The 21,310-nt window shown below is 39.2% G+C and overlaps 1 protein-coding gene across 1 annotated transcript in view; it reads left to right on the top strand.

Moving 5' to 3' along the window:
• Positions 1–21,310, top strand: part of GABBR2 (gamma-aminobutyric acid type B receptor subunit 2) — an 822,765-nt gene that overhangs the window by 425,121 nt on the left and 376,334 nt on the right. Inside the window, exon 3 of the mRNA XM_021008593.2 lies at positions 2,636–2,806. Within this exon, the coding sequence (XP_020864252.1) occupies positions 2,636–2,806 (171 nt within the window). The remainder of the gene's footprint in view (positions 1–2,635; positions 2,807–21,310) is intronic.

The raw sequence follows: 21,310 nt of genomic DNA, 5'->3' as shown, positions 1-21,310 counted from the left end.
CTACAGAATTTTAAAAAAAGGAACAATACATGAACCTCTCTTACTCTAAGTGGGTTGACTGAAAGTACATATGAATAAATGAGTGAATGATGATGATGATGATCACAATAATAGCAAGCATTTATATAATACTTTAAGGTTTGCAAAGTGCTTTATTTGTAATCTTCTGTGATCCTCATAACTATGGGAAGTAGGTGCTATTATTATCTACATTTCACAAATGAGAGAACTAAGGCAAACAGAGTTTAAGTGACTTTCCAAGGGTTATACAACTAAGAAGTGTCTGAAGCAGGTTTTAAATTCAGGACTTTCTGACTCGCTAAGACTAGCAATCTGTGTACTCTTCCACCTAGCTTCTGGATAATGAATGAAAGAAAGAGATAATAAGGGCTTGAACCAAAGGACTGGCAGTGATAATAGAAAGGAAGAGACAGATGGGAAAGGCATTAAAAGCACAGAATTGACAAGATTTAAGTTACTGGTTAGATGTGGGATAAGGGAAAGTCAAGAGTCAAAGACGACTACAATTTTTAATCTAGGGAAATAACTGTGTCATTGGCAGAAAAAGGCAAGTCAGTAAAAGCAGGTTTTGAGAGGAGGGGAAGATGAGTTCAGTTTTGGACATATTCAATTTAAGGTGCTTGTGAGGCCTTGGAGTGGAGGTATCTTCAGAAATTTCAATCAAATTCAAAAGAAGAGGTGTGGATTTGGTAATTATCAGCATAAAGGTAATATCTAAAGCCATAAGAGTGAATAAAGATGACAATAGAGTGTCAAGAGAAAAGAGGCCCAAGGATAGAACTGTAAAGAACATCCTTTGCAGGGGGGGGGGGTGCTGTGGACCAACAAAGGAAATGGGGAAAAATAATGATGAAATAGGTAAAAGGAAAACCAGGCAAATAAATTTTCAAAGAACCAAGAATGCCAGGAAAGTCAAAGAAAGAGGAAGGTGGTCAACAGTATCAGATGCTGCAGAGAACACAAGATGGATAAGAACTAAGAAAATGTCATTGAATTTTGTGATAAGGATACCTTTGGTGACCTTGGAGGAAATAGTTTGAATGGAATCATAGGGATGGGAGCCCAACTGCAAAGGGATAAGGTACAAGAAGATGGAGAAGTGGAAGCCATAACTAGATTTTTCTTCCTTGAAGTCTGGCATTGAATTGTGGAATGAGAAGTAAGATTCTAGCTTGAAGAGATAGCATGGCTGAGGGCAGAGTTGTTTGTTTTTAGAAACAGCAAGACCTGAATATATTTATAGATAAGAAAAAGAACTGAGGGAAAGGTAGAGATCGAAGATTCAAGAAAAAGAGTGAATGACTGATGGAAAAGGGTTCAGGAGAAGTTTACCTGAAAGAGCTCATATTACAAAGAAGGCTGGATCCGCTTGCAGTAAGATGAATTCCAATAGAGTTAGAAAGGACCTTAGCAAGCAAGTAACAAATCAACAAGTATTTATTATCTACCATGCACTGGGCACTGTACTAACTAAGCACAGAGGATACAATGACAGAGATGAAACAATTCCAGCCCTCAGGGAGCTTACATTCTATTACCTAGTCCAACCTCCTCATTTTTTGCAGGTGAGAAAACTGGACCAGAATGGGGAGAAATGATTCACCTAAGTTCAGACAGGTAGTAAATAGCAGAGCTAAGAGTCAACCTCAGGTTCTCTGACTCCCAATGAAGCACTCTGCTGCACCAGGGGAAGGAGAAGTTGCAGTCGAATTTTGAAGTGTAGAAGAGGGAATTTCAGGGAGTTCATCAAATGCACCCTAGTCTTCTCAGCCAACTAGGAAGCCAGGTTGTCCCTTGAAAATCATCCAACATTTGGAGGTTTGGAGAAAGTAGAAAACATTTGATACAGTCACTGTAGAGAATGAGAGAAGAAGTCACCTGGAGATGAATAAAAGGATTGTTGAAGTGGTGAAGACCATGCTGAGCTTCTATCTCATGTTGGGATTTGAAGCAGCCCCAGCCAGCACAGTTTTGTGACTTTCTTCAACAGTTCTTCATACACTGGAAAGAAGAAGAGAGAAATGCCTAAGGATGGAAATAAGCCAGGCGGTGATGAGTTCTGTAAAGTTAAAAACAACTCTCCAGAGCAGTGGATAGAGCACCGGCCCTGAAGTCAGGAGGACCTGAGTTCAAACCTGGCCTTAGACCAAACACTTGACACTTAACTAGCTGTGTGACCCTGGGCAAGTCACTTAACCCCAATTGCCTAAAAAAAGACAAAAAAAACCTCACCAAATGTTTTTCCTTCTTTGTGTCTGATTAAAGTCCTTATATGCCTTTTGTCCTCAAGGGACTAAGGCCCTTAGTCTATTGTGAAGTACCTTCATGGGATCAGGCTAAACAGAATTATACTTGGATCAGAAAAAGCACTGTTCTTCAAGTCAGAAAACCAGATCTAGCTCTTACTCTTGATTTTTAATAGCTGTGTGACCATCTCCGAAGTCACTTCTCTGAGCCTCACTTTCCTCATCATGAGGGAACTATCATGAGGGAAACATTGTTGTCTGAAAATCTTACAGTACAAAAGAATAATATTAGTGTTATTCTAGCTCTTAAGTTGAATATAGCTGCTTTGAGCACATCCTAAGAGAAATATTTTCTGATTTTTTTTCAGCTTTCATTCGCAGCCACCACACCAGTCCTAGCTGATAAGAAAAAATATCCTTATTTCTTCCGAACGGTACCATCAGATAATGCTGTCAATCCTGCAATTTTGAAGTTGCTAAAATATTACCAGTGGAAACGGGTGGGAACTCTAACCCAGGACATCCAAAGATTTTCTGAGGTAAGCTCCTTTTAGTGGGCCTGATGGATTCTTGTCTCAAAAAAATTTTATTGATAATTCTGAGCAATTTTATACCCTATTGGATTGCTTAGAGGACAATAGTATGGCTTAATTTAGATGAACTTCTAATACAAGGTGTGCATGCATGTGTTGTCTTAGAATATCTTCTAGATTAAGTTAAACTATTGGATTATTTTGTCTACAAAAAGGAAAGAGTTGAGGAATTAACTGGTGAATGTATCAGTGAAAACTGTACAATTATGATAATTCAAATTGAAAAAAAATCTTCTTGTCTTCAATTGCACTTTTTATGATTCTAAATTACCTAGATAATTACTATAACACTCCAATTCACTTTACCTTTGCTACCCACACCATTGCAATTATTTAGAATCACTAGCTTCCTCTTTGTAGAAGTGGGGACCATGGGTGTGGAATGTCAAATTTTTTCAATATGCTGGTTAGTTTTGATGACTTTTTTCTTCCTCTTTTTTATTCTTTATCATAAGGCATGGATCTCTGGGAGGGAGTTGGGGTTATAATACAGTGGGAAATATAAGTGACAAAAAACAAATCAATAAAAACTCATATAAAAGACAAAAATATTACTAGCTTTCATTAGGAGATGCTAAGTGAATGCTTCCTCTAACGAGAAAATATCAGGAAGACTTGGAATCAGGAGGCCATCATGTGTTTCTATTTCTAGCAACTCATAAAGCATAAACGTCCCCTTCTCACTGTGTTTTCCCACATGTCATAAGAGTACTTAGGGGAGCTAAAGAAAGACTGCCCTATCTATGTGGAATAGTCCCAGAGAAGATAAAAACTCAAGCTTAGAAAAATTTGAGAATGGTGGCTATAATTTTTAAAAAATGAAGTGGAAGAAAAGGCAAAGAAAAGTTTGTACTTCTACTGTCTAAAAAGAGAGTAGACTTTTTAAAAATCTAAATATGTGATTCATACAGTATGGGGAACTCTTAGTGCGTAAATCCTTTACCAGTGTAGAAGGGCAACTCATCAGCAACTTATAGTCTTAGAGAATCATCTGACTTTTCTATGGTCAAGGAGCTAGTATGTGTGAAAGGCAAGACTTGAACCCAGATCTTCAAGATTACAAGGCCAACTCTCTATCCACTATGCCTTACATTGTCTCTAAGAATAGACTAATAGGCCATTTTATTTTTAATATATAAGGAAGGGCAGTTATGATAAGATGGGGAAAGTACTGAATGGGGAGATAAGAGATCTAAAATCTAAAGTCCCAATTTTTCTACTAATTAGTTTTGTGACCATGGGGCAACTGAGTTACCACTACACAATTTCTTGATCATATATGTAGAGCTTGAAAAGACCTTAGAAGGCAGCTAAACAGCACTGTGGGTAGAACACTGGACTCGAAATCAGGGAGACAAATGCAAATCCAATCTCAGACACTAGCTGTGTGACTCTGGGCAAGTCACTAACCTCTCTTGGCCTCAGTTTCCTCATCTGTAAAATGAGGTAACTAAGAGCACCTACCTCCCAGGGTTGTTATCAGGATAAAAGTAAGATTATCTTTGTAAAGTGCTTTGTAAACCTTAAAGCACTATGTAGATGCTAGTTATTATTATTATTATTATTATTATTATTATTATTATTATTACAACCCAACCCCCTCATTTTACAGCTGAGTCCCTGAGAGCTTAAGGTTTTGTCCAAGGTCACAAAGTTTATATAAGCAGCAGAGCCACAATTCAAATTCAAATTGTCTGCCTTATCTAGTACTCTTCGCTATACCACCCTCTAACATCTCCTCTAGATCTAACATTCTATAATCTTAAATATATCAAAAGGATGAGAGATGCCCTGTGTGACATCCTGGTAAAAAACAGGCCCTAGGAGTCAGAAGATATGGCTTCTACTCTCAACTTTGCCACCTACCAATTGTAAGTAGGTGATTTAACTCCTCTCAACCAATTTTCTCTTCTGTAAAATGGATTATAACATCTGCCCTGCCTGCATTGCTAGAATGTTGTATGAGAATCAAATGAGACAATAAATGTCAAATGTTTTGGGAACTACAGAGCATTCCATCTTAGTCTGGATCAGTGCAAATAATGAATCTCTTGAAGGGGTCACATATTCGAACTGGCGCAACATATTTCCATTGGGCTGGAATTAGCATATCTTACATAAGTGTAATTTCAGATAGTACAAATTCATGCAATCACTTCAGGGGATTCATTTATTATTTGCACTAATTGAGACCTAGCTGGAATATATTTGTAAGGTAGTATCAACTGGAGTAAAATATTTATCATCATCACTACCATTGTTATTAGCATGCCTTTGTGTTTCTTTTTCTTTTTTTTTTTGGAGGCAATGGGGGTTAAATGACTTGCCCAGGGTCACATAACTAGTAAGTATCTGAGGCCAGATTTGAGCTCAGGTTCTCCTAACTCCAGGGCTGGTGCTCCATTCACTGCACCACCTCGCTGTCCCGTGCCTTTATGTTTCTGAACTTCCTGGAAGGCAGGAAGAGGTCAGACAATATGAACTTGCTCCCAAAGTAGGACTGACTCATCATCCGCTGAAAAGGAGGCTTCTGTCAGGAAAGCCACTATTCTATAGGGGTGAAAAAATAAAAGTTTGGGTTTTTTTTCAAATGCAAAACAAGAGTAGAATAATTTCCTACATTACCAACTTGTTACCCAATAATGTTGTAGGCGCTTCTTCACTTCCAGCCAAAGCATTTCCCCATGTTCACATAGACACAAACTAAATAGAGGCTGGGTGACTCCTGGAAGATCAAAGAACTTTCTACTTTCTGTGCTGGTGCAAAGATAATCAATAATAATCATAATTTACCCATATATCGCTGTTTCAGGGACATAGTCTTACTTGATTCCAGTAACCTGTGAGGCAAACATGGTCAATGTAGAAAATGAAATCTCAAAGAAGTAAAGCAATATACCCAAAGTCATGCAGTGAAGATGTGTGTGCACGCGCGCGTGTGTGTGTGTGGTGTGTGTGTGTGTGTGTGTGTGAGAGAGAGAGAGAGAGAGAGAGAGAGAGAGAGAGAGAGAGAGAGGAAAGGAAGAAAGGAAGGAAGGGAAGGAAGGAAGGAAGGAAGGAAGGAAGGAAGGAAGGAAGGAAGGAAGGAAGGAAGGAAGGAAGGAAGGAAGGGAGGGAGGGAGGGAGGGAGGAAAAAAGGAGAGAGACAGAGAATTTATTAAAACTTACTTATTGCAGGCACTCTGCTAAGCACAATAGCTCTAAATAGAGACAATCCCTGCTCTCAAGGATCTTCCATTCTAATGAGAGAAGATAACACAAGAAGGGGAGCTAGAAAGCACAGAGGTGATAGTGTCTGTAACCTGGCATAGAGACAGCCAAAAAACGGAGACTGGATCTGGCCAACATCAGACTGGACCTCACCAGTCAGAACTCAGAATAGGTCCAGACCTTATGACTCCTCACCCAGTACACTTCACTGACATTGCATCTACTACACAGTGCAAAATAGCATTGTGGATAGGAGTCAGGAAGAGCTGGATTCAAATGCCGCCTTAGATACTTACTACGATGTGACCCTGGGAAAGTTATTCTATGACTCAGTTTCTTCATCTATAAAATATAGTGGTTGGCCTCAATGACCTCTAAGATCCTTCCCACTTTAAATCTATGCTCCTATAATACTATACCTGAGTAAATTATGAAAAACTCTGTAAATGTGCATCTGTCTACCCAGCTTCCTCCGAGGGCTTGGTTAGCATTTCTTACTTAGCAGGACTAGGGCTTTTTTTTTTTTGGTGGGAAGCCTCTTCTCCTTGGGACAGGATGTGTTCTAGTGCTATTGCTGGCAAATATTCTGCTTTTAAATCTCAGTCCAGCTGACTCCTCTTAATTCTCTCAGTTCTTGGCAGAATTCCTCCTGATGACTGGGCTTGATCATTCAAAAGCAGATGCTGGAAGCCTTCCAGAAAATAACAGCTTTTCTTGACTGGAAATGAAATTGGATTCTTTTATGAAATTGGTCAGTCGACAAAGTCAAGCTGTTCTACTCCAGGGCACTTAAACAGAAAGAAATGTGAAGTTTGGAGGGGGGAGGAGGAAGAAATGCCCTTCAACATAGGTTTGATGTCTGAGGGCTGATGTTTTATTTTAGCCCCAGGTGGGGGGACCTCACAGCTTATTCTGTGTCTGCATAGCATTGACTGGCCAAGTTGGAATGGTGGTGAGTTTTCAACCTGGTCTGTGCCCTGGCATTAAATGCCATTCAGAAGGCTTCCCTTAACTTTCCTTCTTGAAAGCCCCTGAGATTCCTCTGGGAATATCCACAACGGAAAAGGCTAATTTCCTTAGTGGTCCGTTTTTCAGTCCCTAGAAAGGGTACACCCACATAATCCTACACCTGGAGTGTGGGGAAAGGAAGGTCAAAGAAACCTGAGTCATGCCAGAGCTGGGATCTACACTGACTAAGTCAGAACTCATGGGAAACTCCCAAAATATTTGCATTTCTTGGGTATTGTCCATAGGGAGAATTTATATCTATCTATCCAGGTCCTTTAGGGTATCATTCAACCAACAGCCCTCTACCGAAAATGACTCACTAAGGAAGTTAACCTTTTCCTTTGTAAGCATTCTCAGAGGAGTATCAGGGGCAGCCAGTGTCTGAAGCTGGATTTGAACTCAGGTCCTCCTGACTTCAGGGCTGGTGCTCTACCCACTATACGACCTAGCTGCCCAATTACTTGTCTAGTCTTAGCTCATACTGCTCCTTATACTCCAAATAAAATGGACTATTCACTTTCCTTAAACATGTTTCACACTTTTCTGCTGTCATGCCTTTAATTACATCAGGGCCAAGAACTATTGTGACAGCTAACTCCTACCAGCCTGAGGGTTTCTCTTCCTGGGGACTCCCATGATGTCACTTTTTGTTTTCTCTTATCATCCTCATCCAAATACCTTCCACTGTGTTTCTACTCTCACGTTCATGGATTTCTTCACTGGTGTGCCCATAAGGTGTGAGAATTTTTAAAATAGTGATCCTCTTTTGCATGTGGCTTGTAAAATATCATTAATTTATAGCCACACTTCTTACTTCTTTATGTTCAAAGCACTCCCCTCCCCTCCCTTTCTCTTAGAACTGATCCTTTTGAACAAAGCATAACCATCAATACCAGCCGTGAGCCCTGTCCCTCCTGGTTTTAGCATGCTTGTAAGACCATCCCGTCCTCTTTGTTTTAGATGTTTAAATTCACTATGTTTGTTATCCACATTCTACACACGGGTAGGATTGTTTCCAACCTATTTCTGTGTAGCTTTCACTGAAGAACTGTGAAACATCACATTATATGTCATCTTGCCTTTTATAGATCACATCTGCTGGCCTTCGTAGGATGTAGATTCATAGCCTTATCTAGGCATTTTTCTCCCTCTCCCTCAGATTTCAGTCTAAAGGCTTCAAGATCAGGCTGGTAAGTCTCTTGCCAAAAAGGTTTCTCCCATTCTTGTTGAAATAGCCCTCTTTTCCAAACCCTGCCATGACAAAGTACAGTCCACAAAATTAAATTCTGCTATTCAACATCATCTATAGAGTTAGCTGTTCACTTTCTGGGTCTTTCTTTCTCTTCCAAATTCATGGCTTCAGCTGGCTCTTTATGAATGTGTCCATGCCTGGCTTTGGTATGGAGCTGAGCCTCTATAGGTAGAAGTTAAGTAGGTATACTTGCGAGAATTACAGGTTTAGCATAGCACACAGAAAAGAAGGTAATACAGCTGAACTAAGGAAGTACGCAGATAGCTGCTGCAGCCACTTCTGAGGAAAGCACCAATCTCTCTATTTTTTAATTTTTTTAAATTTTATTCTTTATTTTTTCAATTAACAAACATTTGTTTTCTTTCTCACCTACCTTATCTCCCCACCATTAAAAAAAAAAAGAAAAACCTTTGTAACAAATGCAAATAGTGAAATTCTAACATTGGTCATGTCTAAATATATATCTGTGTCTATGTTTAAATATATATGTATGTGTATATATAATTTTATATATTATATATAATTTTATATATTATATATAATTTATAGATATAATTTGCCATATATGCTTTCATGTGTACTTATACTTTTACATGTATACATAATTATATATATAATTATTATATGTATATATTTTATATGTATACATAATTTTATATGTGTATATAATACATACACATACACGTGCACATACACATACACATACACATACACATACACATACACATACACATACACATACATATACATATACATATACATACATGATTTTGTATCTTAAGTTTACCACTTTTCTGTCAAGTGGTAATATACTTCTGAGGCTGCTAGGTGGTGCAGAGGATGGGGCACTGGCCTGGAGTCAGGAGGACCTGAGTTCAAATTTGACCTCTGACACTTACTAGCTATGTGATCCTGGGAAAGTCACTTAATCCCAATTGCCAAAAAAAAAAAAAGAGGTAATACACTTCTTTATTGATTATCTATAAACATGGTTGGTCATTGTGTTGATTAGAGTTCTTAAGTCTTTCTAAGTTGTTGGTCTTTGCAAATGTTGTTGTTATTGTATAAAAATTGTCCTAGTTTTGTTCACTTTGCTATGAATCAATTTCGTACAGTCTTCCTGTTTCCCTGAAACTGTCACCTCTATCGTTTCTTATTTGTTCAGCCATTCCCCAATTAATGGATACCCCTTAGTTTCTAGTTCTTTGCCATCACATATGGTTGCTATAAGTAGTTCTCCTCTTTCTTTGAACTCTTTGTGATATAGTCCTAATAGTGGTTTTGCTGTCTCTAAAGATATGCACAGTTTAGTGATTTTAAAGGATAATTCCAAACTGCTGAGAATCCAGAATGGACTAGCCTGTCTGTCACAGTGGGTTGGCCTGCAGCCAGCACACAGAGCAGAGAAAAGCAGAATTTTCACCGTTGTTGTTTGAGAGCTGGTGTTAATCATGTTGCCTACTTGGGATATGATAGTGTTTAGGAGAGAGAGAGAGAGAGAGAGAGAGAGAGAGAGAGAGAGAGAGAGAGAGAGAGAGAGAGAGAGAGAAGAGAGAGAGAGAGAGAGAGAGATAAATAGGACCTCATTTTGGTAGATCAGTCTGGCTGCTATGGTTTAATGCTCTAGGGTTGGAGAGATGTGTTCCTTTTTTTGTCTGTGACTGTATTTCTCTCATTCTGTAGTCTTCTATGCAGGGCCATGTTGCTGGGCTAAACCAGGTCTTCAGTGCAGACAACACCAAAGGTATCAATAGCTCTGAATCACAAGATCGGCCAAGGCTACATCACTGAAAGCAGTCAATAGTCCCTACCCTAGCTCTGGGAGTTTATGTCTGGTCTAAGGTTATGGAATCTTGACATATCTGAAGTGAGAGGAGAGAGGCAGATCACTACAGGTGGCCTTATGAATTTCTCTTCTCTATTTGATGAGTATTTCTGTAGACTATCCATCTGCAGGAATACCATTCTCCCATCCCGCCCCACCCTAAAAGGTAGGGATAGTGTCAGAGTTAGTGACAGAGCACTCACTCTAGACTAAGACCTGGGGTCATGTCTTATCTCCATGTGATCATTAAACCTCCCTAGGTCTGCGTCTTCACCTGTCAGACTGGACAGGCTCTGTGATCCTACGTCTCACTCTAAGTTCTGACAAACCTGTTCTCTCTCGAGTTCTTTGTATGGCTCCATGTAGCTGCCCTTCTCCTTTCCAATACATTTTTATGACCTGTTACAACAATACAGCACATATCGATTACCTTCTAGTCTGGCTGCTTCCTGAGGATGGATAACCTGTCTTCCAGCCGCAGTGTAGAGTGGGTAACTCTGGAGGCTTCCTGGAGCCAGCTAATCCCATGCATGGTATAGGCATTCTTGTTCATTTCTTTGACAGAATGAGACACTTCCTCACCTGAGTGTCTTGTCATTAGATTTAATGCCTGCCTGAACTTTGAACCTGTAGTCTTCTTTATCACTTATATCCCCTCAAACTCATACAGAACTGTTCCCAATCACATACAATAATGATAAAAAATAACTGACATTTATAAAGCATTTTAAGGTTACAGAATCCTTTATATATGTCATTTCAGCCTCATAACAACCCTGTGATGTTGATGCTATTATAATTATTATTGTCATTTTACAAACAGAGAAACTGAGATTTGGGAAGGTTAACTGATTATCCTAGGATTATATGGTTAATAAGGGTCTAAGGCAGGTTTTAAATACAGGTCTCTCCTAGTTATAAAGCCAGGATTCTATCCATTGTATTATACTGTTCAGAACTGAAGAGGAAGTGAACTTCAGGATATAGGATTGCTCAGAAGAGATCTTAGTTCTAGCACCTTTTTACCCTCAAAAGTGTTATTGTTCCTCATCCTTAGCTCTTGAAGATGACCAATGACATCAGTAGGGCTGTATCTTGACTTGAGCATGAATTGGATTTAAGTGAGGCAGAGCTGCACAAAGCTATCAGCCACACTCTCTCTTCCAGAATCATCAAAGTCCAATAGCAAGACAAAAGTCAAGGTGACTGTTGATGGCCCAGGATGCAGTGGAAGACCTTGACCTTTCTAAATTAAGGTCTTTGGTTTGGGGAAGAGGTCCGAAGAGCTAGCCATCCTGGTCTTGTATAGAGAAGCCAATGGAAGGTAGAGGTAGCCTGATTATACTATAGTTCACATTTCCCGAGCACTTTATGAAATATGGTGTTTTTACAAAATCAAGCGAGGAAGGTAGTGCAATATAATTATCTTCATTTTACAGAAGACAGAATTGAGACTCTGCCTAAGGTCACAAAAACAGTATGCATCAAGGCCAGAATTCAAACTCAGGTCTTCTGATGACCTAGTCCAAGACTCTTGACCATTAGGAAACTTTTCATTTTTCTTGGTTTATATGTCCAACTCAAGAAACCTAGGAAAATCTCTGCCTGGCACCTCCAAATTATTGAGGCTGTCTCCATTTGCCAACCTGTGGCCCTCGATATTCTGGAAGAGCTATATAGAAAGAAAGAAACCATCTCATGGTAGTTGACCCACTTTTTTTCTTTTTCCTTTCTTTATAGCAAAATAAACCTCCACTGCTGGCAAAATGGACTCAGCTTAATGGGGATAGAAGAATCTTTCCTGATAATTGCTGTTATTATTTTAAATAATTTATGGTATGTTTTAAATAATAAATAAAATAATATTTTTAGATCATAAGTTTAATTTGAATATGCTGGGAGAATCCTATCCTCAAAAGAATCCCATTCTGAGGTGCCTGCTCCTGGCTTCCTTCAAATCTCAGCTAAAATACCCCTTTCTACAGCAAGCCTTCCCAATCTCCCTTAATTCTAATGTCTTGTTTATTGCCTCCAATTTATCCTATAAATGATTTGTTTGCACATAGTTGCTTGCATGTCATTTCTGCCATTAGACTGTGAGATCATTGAGAGGAGAGACTATCTTTGCCTTTCTTCATGTCCTCAGTGCATAGAACAGTGCCAAGTATACAGCAGGAGCATAATACATGCTTGTTGCTTTGACTGTTGACTTTAGCTTCCACAGCTGCAAATTGGGTATAACACACGCACTGCCTATCCCAAAGAATTGTTGTGTGTAATTTATAAAATAATAATAATTGACATAGCTCTTTTTTTGTTGTTCATTTTGCTTTTTGATGAGGCAATTGGGATTAAGTGACTTACCCAGGCTCACACAGCTAGTGAGTGTTATGTGTCTGAAGCCAGATTTGAACTCAGGTCCTCCTGACTCCAGGGCCAGTGCTCTATCCACTGCGCCACTTAGCTGTCCCTGTATTTACATAGCCCTTAAAGACTTCCCAAAGCATTTTGTAGACATTAAGTATTTTGATCCTCACAATGACCCGGCAAGGAAGGTATAGATTGTTATCCACGTTACGCACATGAAGAAATGAAGCACAGAAAGGTTCAATGACTTGGCCAGCTCATGAGAGTCTGTTAGGTTTCAATTTGATTCAATAAATTTAACACAATAAACATTTATTAAGTTCCTACTGTGTACCAAGCACTGTACTAAACAATTAAGTAAAAGGAAGGCAGTTCCTGTTCTCAAGAAGCTTACAATCAGATGGGGGAAGACATCACAAAAAAGGAAGCTGAAAAGGGAGTGAGGAGGACCGGGGATATCATATACCCTGGAGTCAAAGCCAAGCAGAGCTGCTGAGGAGAAACAGATCTGAGCCCTCTATAAAGGAAGGCTTTGGCAGGAAGTTATTGCTGTGCCCTCCAGCCCTTGAATCAGAGGGTAGGGGCAACTGAGAGAGCTGAGGTTTTAAGCCCAGATCTTCCAGACTGTAGGACTGACGTGCTATTCACCATGACGCTTTTGCCACTAAATCTTAAAGCCTATAGAAATGTGAACTGTAATGGAAGAGAAAGGGCTAGAGGGGAGCAGGAAGAGAAGAAGAAGGAAGAGGAGGAGGAGGAGGAAAAGGCTGCCTTTAGTGACAGTCATTGTCTTTCAGCTAGTGGCCATGCAATCACTTGGTTCAGCCATACAGCAAAGCAAATCAGATTTTAATAACAGTATCTAGCATTTATCTGCCTCTTTAAAGTTTGCAAGGCACTTTACAAATAGTAACTCATTTTATCCTCATAACAACCCTAGAAGGTAGATGCCATTATTATCTCCCACTTTCTAGATAAGGAGACAGGCTAGAAAGGCAAGTGCCTTGCCCAAGGTCACACAGCTAAGCATCTTAGGCTAGATTTGAACTCAGATTTTCCTGACTGTAGATCCAGTGGTCTATCTGCTGCATACCACTTTGACCATTTCCTGACATGTAGGTTTTCTTCATTTTCTTTTACTGTGTAAACAGGATTTTGGTGTGTAGTGCTTGCTGAGATAGATAGATAGATAGATAGATAGATAGATAGATAGATAGATAGATAGATAGATAGATAGATAGATAGATAGGTAGATAGATAGATAGATAGATAGATAGATAGATAGATAGATAGATAGATAGATAGATAGATGGATAGATGGATAGATGGATGGATGGATGGATGGATAGATAGATAGATAGATAGGTAGATAGATATAGATAGATTTGATATATAAATAATATAGATATAAATTTATATAGATAGTGGGTTTTTTGGTGTGGTTTTTTTTTTTTTACTATTTTCCATGAGCTGACTTAGGGGTAACTTCAACTCAGTTTCCTCATTAGTGAAATGGGTGTGATAATAATACTCATATGCCTTGGGAATTGCCCAAGACTCCTGGGAGGCCAAGTTAGTGGCAAGGAGAGATAGCAAGTCTTGGCAAAAGGGAAAATGCTGCCAGAAGGAGAAATCACTGGTGGCAGAATGGCAATCTGCTACAAGGGTTTTGCTATCTCCTGCCAGCTTGCTAGAGAAAATGTAACCCAAGGTGTTTTTTTTTTCCATAAGGTCATAGATTTGGAGCAAGAAGGTACCTTATAGGGGCAGCTAGGTGGCGCAGGGGATAGAGTACCGGCCCTGAAGTCAGGAGGACCTGAGTTCAAATCTGAACTCAGACTAAACACTTGATACTTACTAGCTGTGTGACCATGGGCAAGTCACTTAACCCCAACTGCCTAAAAAAAAAAAAGATTTAAAAAAGGGTACCTTATGGTTCCTCTAGTCCAACCTTCTTGTTTTGTAGCTGAGAAAACTGAGGCTGAATTACCCAACATCACACAAAAAGGAAGAGGCAGACTTGGGACTCAAACCCAGGTCCCCTAACTCCAAAATCAGCGCTCTTCTCACTGACAGAGAATCTAAAGGCTTTTTGTTGGTTTTCCTGGGGAAATTGTCCTCCCCACTCCCAACCTCCAGAAGGGGAAAAACAGCCTTACTACAAAGCTACAGATGGTTATGCTAAGGAGAAAGAGAAGGGACAAGAGAGGGAGCTATCTCCTCTTCCCTGAAGTGACGGAGTAAAGGCAAAAACTTATGAATGTCCACAGCCCGAGGAACTCTCAAGGTGATGCAGTTTAGAATATTGGACTTAAAATGAGAAAGACCTGAGTTCAAATCCTGCCTCAGATACTTCCTAGCTGGGTGACACCAGGAAGTCACATAACTGCTTTTGGTCTCAGTTTCCTCTTCTGTAAAACAGGGAAAAGAAGAACACCCATTTCACAGGGTTATTGTGAGGCTCATGGAAAATGCTTTAGAAACTTTACCAGGCTTTATAAATGCTAGCTATCCTTGTTATTCAAACAACTGACTGAGAATAATCATAGTGAGACTCTTGGAAGTCAGGGTTGACTTACTGGAAGGTTTCTGTGTTGGTTTCCTCTTTTCTATAAAGCTCCTCTGGAATATTGAGGGTGGCAAGGAGCAAACAGAGGTATCGACCTCAGAGTATAGGGAGTTCCAGACAGATGTCTCAGGATTTCTTGAGCTGGCCGCATAAACCAAGAAAAGTTCCCCAACTTGAACCTTTGAGTCATTGGAAGTTCTGGCACCAAGGTTAAGAGGCCATTCACAGATGCATGGAGCAGGGAATCTCATCAGCCCCAGCAGAGTCACCACACCTCCCTTGGTAGGGGATGAGGGGGAAAGCGTAGATTTTCTCCAAGTGGCCACTGAGCTTGGCAGCAACACCCTATCCTCATACTGACTGTGAAACAGTATCCCTGACCCTTCTTGTGTCCTTAGACATCTGGATGCAGAGGCGCCAGCCATGTCAGGGTCTGCAAGACTGGGTATAATCTCTGATGCTGAACTCTTTAGAACTATTTATTTTTGAAAGGTTTAAAAAAAAAATTCACATGAGCTATAGCCATTCTAACTGTTTTAAAGTTTTCTCCGCAGGGAAATCTGCAGATTCTAATGCTATCAGGATTCATGTTTGGAGAACCTGCCTGCTAAGAGCTGACTTTTATGGCCTAAAAACGTTCAGGAAGAGATGTAGCCTAAAATTCTATTTTGCTGAGGGCTTCTATACCTGTCTGATATTCCAGATGTCCTTTTAAGTCACAGAGAATTCAGAATATAATGTGAATTAATTGAACCCTAACTCCTGTTAGATTTCAGCACTGAGCTCTTTCATGAGGTGTGGTGAGAGGAGGCAATAATTATTTTTTAAATGGAAATCATGGATTAATTTTCTAGCAGGTTTTGAATTTTGTATGGTAGTACTTGTGATATTTTGTTAATAACAATGAAAGCTCATACTACTCTAGTGCTTTATATTTTGCAAGGCACTTTCCTCACAACAACCCTGAGAGACTGTTAGTGTAAGTATTATTAACATGCCCATTTCACTGATGAGGAAACTGATGCTCAGAGAGCTGATGTGACTTATTTGAACAACTGAGTGAAGTAGTAGGGTCTGCAGTGCAACTCAGGTCTGCTGATTCCCAAGTCCAGGGTTCTTTTCACTGTACCAAGCTCTCTGTGCAATGAGCATTGGGGAGATTTGTGAATCTTTTAATAGGTTCACTCTGAAATGGGCCCATGAGGAGAAAATCTTATATTTGTATAGCACTTTAAAATTTACAAAGAGAAGCAGCATGGTCTAATGCAAAGAGAGTCAGTAAGACTTAGATTCGGGGCAGCTAGGTGGTGCAGTGGATAGAGCACTGGCCCTGGACTCAGGAGGACCTGAGTTCAAATCCAATACATAACACTTACTAGCTGTATGACCCTGGGCAAGTCATTTAACCCCATTGCCTAGCCAAAAACAAACAAACAAAAATAGACTTGAGTTCATACCCTATATAAGACATTAGCCCAGGTGACTATGGACAAGTCATTTCACTTCTTTGAGAAGACTTATCTACCACTTAGATGTAATACGTAAATGTGTCTATGCCTATGTGGATAAATGTAGATATTTTAGCTATGGCCATTCTAACTGGCTTTAAGTTTTTTTTATAAGGAAATCTCCAGATTCTAATGCTATTGGTATTTAGAGAACCTGCCTGCAAAGAGTGATAATTAAGAATTTAAAACATTCAGGAAGCTATGTAGCCTAAAATTGTTTTGCTGAGGGCCTATATGTACATATACATATGTATATACAGATGTATTTGTATATATATTATATATATATATATATTTGTTGTTGTTCAGTCATTTCAGTTGTGCCCAACCTTTCATGACCCCATTTAGGTCTTTTTTTTGGCCAAGATCCTGGGAGGGTTATGTCACTTGCCCAGGGTCACATAGCTAATAAGTGCCTGAGGCCAGATTTGAACTCAGGAAGATGAGTCTTTCTGACTTTAGGCCCAGCATGCTAACCACCGTGCCACCTAGCTGCCTACATACATACATACATACGTACATACATACATATACATACATTGTAGTCATATATGTATATATCTATGTATACAGACAGACACACACATATCCACATTTATGTATTTGTTTATTTATGGGTCTGCTTTCTGCATTGGAAATGGGGGCTCCCATGAAATCATAGATAGTTAGATTATTATTTTTGTTGTTCAGTTATATCTGACTCTTCATGAATCCATTTCCTTGCCCAGGGTCACCCAGCTAGAAAGTGTCTGATGTGAAACTTGATCAATAACCTTCTATTGATAGTATATGGCTGCAAAGCAATCTCTTAAGAAACAAAATTGTGCATGTGATAAAGCACAATAGAGAGGTGTAGAGTGGGCACAAATAGGCTTCAGCATATTACCAACAGGTAATTGCATGAAAGAAACAGTATACAAGTTTTCATCAAAGAGATGTATAACTGGAAAGCAATACAGGCTAGTGCTGCAGGAAGAGTAAATTGTGGTAGATGGACAATTCCTGTGCTATGCCGGTAGCCTGTGATGATAAAAGATCTACAGGAAATCCCCAAGTACATCGAATAGACTCCCATATGAAGGATTTTGACAAGAGTTGCAAAGAATACAAAAGACATGGATGAGCTGTTAAGATTGTAAATCCTCAGGTGGCTTGGAATAAATCTGGAAGTTTTGATAAATTGAAAAGCAGCAGCTATGTGTACAATGGGGGTGGGATCCAATTCCTACTTCTCTACTGTGTGTCCCTCCTTCTCCCAGCAATGGTGACACAGTTGGGGAAGAATCCTGCTCTTTGTTTTCAAAAATAGGAATTATTTTGAAGTATTCTGGAGGTTTCACAAATATGGCTGAATTTGCCCCATATTTCTCTGAAAGATTAAAAGGCTTGGGCAGAATATTCCTGCTCGAGTATACATATATATACACATACACATATACATATATATAATGTATACATATATACATATATATACATATATATGTACACTGAGGATATATATGTATGTACTTAGGATACACCACACACACACACACACACACACACACACACACACACACACACACACACATATATATATATATATACTGAGGATGTAGATATGTATATCTATATAGCTATGCATATCTACATATATATATATTTATAGATATAGATACCAGAGGAAAACTCCACAGATGGCAGCTACACCGAACGCAGTATGAAGAGGTCATCATAGGGTTTAGAGGTAGAAAGGACCTTTCCAGGATCATCTAGGTCCACCTCCACTTTGATGAATGAAAAAGTAACTTTCCTAAGGATTTATAAGAAGTGGCAGGATCAGGATTTGAATCTGCCCTTCCTATTTCAATTCTTTTTTTCCCCTACATTATACCTTCCCCTGGGGCATTTAGTAAGGGAGACAGACAATAGTAGAAAGACTGTCCAGTTTGCAGACTGGATTCCACAGGACTACAAATAACCAGGTAGGAAGCCACAAATTGTGGGATTAAAGCAGTCTAGACAGTAGACAAAGAAATAGGAACAGCAAGGACAGGACCCTCAATTTTTGTGTTTGTTGGCATTGGCACCATCTACGATCCCATGTTGAGACACCATAGGCCCAAAAAACTGAACAAAAATTTTTTTAATTTTATATGTAAAATAAAAGTAACATAGCCTAAAGTAACAGAAATGTACATGGCATTGTTCTTTGTGGAAAAGGGGGAACATGACATGTGGTATTCCCAGCTACCACGTGCAGCTCAGTAAATGCTCTGAAATTTAGAGATTCAGAGACTTTACTGAGACACTGAAAAGTTAAGTGATTTGCCCTGTCACACAAGCAATACATATATATATATATATATATATATATATATATATATGTGTGTGTGTGTGTGTGTATACATATACATATATATGTATATATGTATATACATATATATGTATATATATACACACATATATATATACACACACACATATGTATATATGTATGTATGTAGACATATATATGCATGGCTTCTGAGATGCCTTTTCCAATTCTCTGCTTATGATTCTATGATACATATACATACATATATGCATATGTCTGTATATACATATAGAGAGAGAGACATATGTATGACTGGTATATACAAATGTGACTAAATTTGTTCTATGTTTCTATTGAGAGAGAGACAGAAACAGAGATAGAGAGACAGAGAGACTTGATCCCTGTCTTCCTGACCCCAAGCTACGTCTCTGTCCACTAGATCAGGCAGCTCCTCTTCATGGCATAAAAAAATAATAATCATATTTGAATTTTATTTCAAATAAATATTTCAAGTGAGTTTTGTTTTTAAGGTCAACAAAGTAGCTACAAAGTACATTGCCTGAGAGGCAGCTAGCTGGTGTAGTGCATAGGGTGCAAGGCCTGGAGTCAGGAAGACCTGAGTTCAAATTTTACCTCAGACACTTAACTAGCTGTATGACTGTGGGCAAGTCACTTAACCCTGTTTGCCTCAGTTTCCTCATCTGTAAAATGAGCTGGAGAAGTAAATGGCAAACCATTCCAGCTTCTCTGCCAAGAAAACCCCAACTGGGGTCAGAAAGATTCAGCCAGGGCCAACAAGAACATGTTGCCTGGGCATCTTTGAAGGCAAAGATGGTGTCCTATCTAATCTCTAATTTCCCCTGGGTGCCATAGGTACTTAATTAATTAGGAAAATGGCAGAGAAAGCCTAGGAGGAACAGACCATTTCCTTGTGTCATGTAAGATACTTCTGGTCATCAAGATCATACTTCTCTATAAAGTAAAATTTCTCCAGTGTGGTCAATACATATTGTTCTTCTGTGTGCTTACTAAATTTACATTCTTGTTTAAAGAAATAATATGGGTGGGGGCAGCTAGGTGGCACACTGGATAGAGCACCGGCCCTGAACTTGGGAGGACCTGAGTTCAAATCCGGCCTCAGACACAAAATACTCACTAGCTGTGTGACCCTGTGTAAGTCACTTAACCCCATTGCCTAGCCTCCCCCCCCAAAAAAAAAGAGTCCATCTACTTCAATCCATAGCTGAACAGGAATCTCTGCTATAATATCCCTAGTACAGTCACTTAACCTTTTTATGAAAAGCTTCCAGTAATAAGGAATCCACTATTTCTCCCAAAAAAGCCCATTCTTTTTTAAAAATGTATTTAGTTTTAGTTTTCAACACACTTCTATAAAATTTTGAGTTCTAAATTTTCTCCCTCTCCCCTCCTCACTCCCCAAGATGACATTCAATCTGATATAGGCTATACATTTACATTCATATTAAGCATATTTTCACATTAATCATATCGTAAAGAAGAATTAGAACCAATGAGGGAAGCCATGAGAAAGGAGAAACAGAGAGAGAGAGAGAGAGAGAGAGAGAGAGAGAGAGAGAGAGAGAGAGAGAGAGAGAGCGCACAAAAATAGCATGTTCAATCTGCATTCAGACTCCATAGTTCTTTCTCTGGATGAGGATAGGATTTTCCATCATGAATCCTTTGGAAATGTCTTAGATCCTTGCATTGTTGAGAAGAACTAAGTCCATCAAAGTTAGTCCTCACACAGTGCTGCTGCTACTACGTACAATGTTCTCCTGGTAAAGAAGCCCATTCTTGCCCAGGCAATTCTAATTGTTAGGAGATTTTTTCCCTTAGAAATATAGGCTCTAGAAGAAACTTGCCTCTGTACAACTTCCAAACATTGTTCCTTATTTTGCCTCATAGCATAGCAAGTCTCAATCTTCTTCAATACTAAAAAATAATTTCTCATCCCTCTTAAATCTCTTCTCCAGGCTAACCATCTCGATTTCCTTAAACAGTGCATGCTTTCAAATGGCCTTGTTTCCAGGCCCTTTACTATGCTAGTCAACAGTCTCAGGATGCATTCCAGTTTATCAATGTCAATCCATCAATGAGCAAGTAAGTCAAAAGGCATGTATTAATTGCCTACTATATGCCAGGTGCTTTGCTAAGTGCTAGAGATACAGAGAAAGGCAAAAAAAAAAAACAGTCCCTATCCTCAGAATGCTCACAATCTAATGGGGAAGACAACAGGCAAACAATATATACAAACAAGATATAGACAAGATAGCTTGGGAGGTAATTTCAGAGGGAAGGTATTAACATTAAGGGGGGCCAGGGAAAGATGACCTGCAGAAGCTGGGATTTTAGCTGAGATGTGAAGGAACCAAAGGAAACTAGGAGCCTGAGGTA

The sequence above is a fragment of the Phascolarctos cinereus genome, unplaced genomic scaffold (genome assembly GCF_003287225.1).
Source record: "Phascolarctos cinereus isolate Bilbo 61053 unplaced genomic scaffold, phaCin_HiC Scaffold_4;HRSCAF=312, whole genome shotgun sequence".
In the NCBI taxonomy this organism is placed as follows: domain Eukaryota; kingdom Metazoa; phylum Chordata; class Mammalia; order Diprotodontia; family Phascolarctidae; genus Phascolarctos; species Phascolarctos cinereus.
Note: the sequence above shows the minus strand (reverse complement) of the source record. Positions and strands in the feature narration are given on the sequence as shown.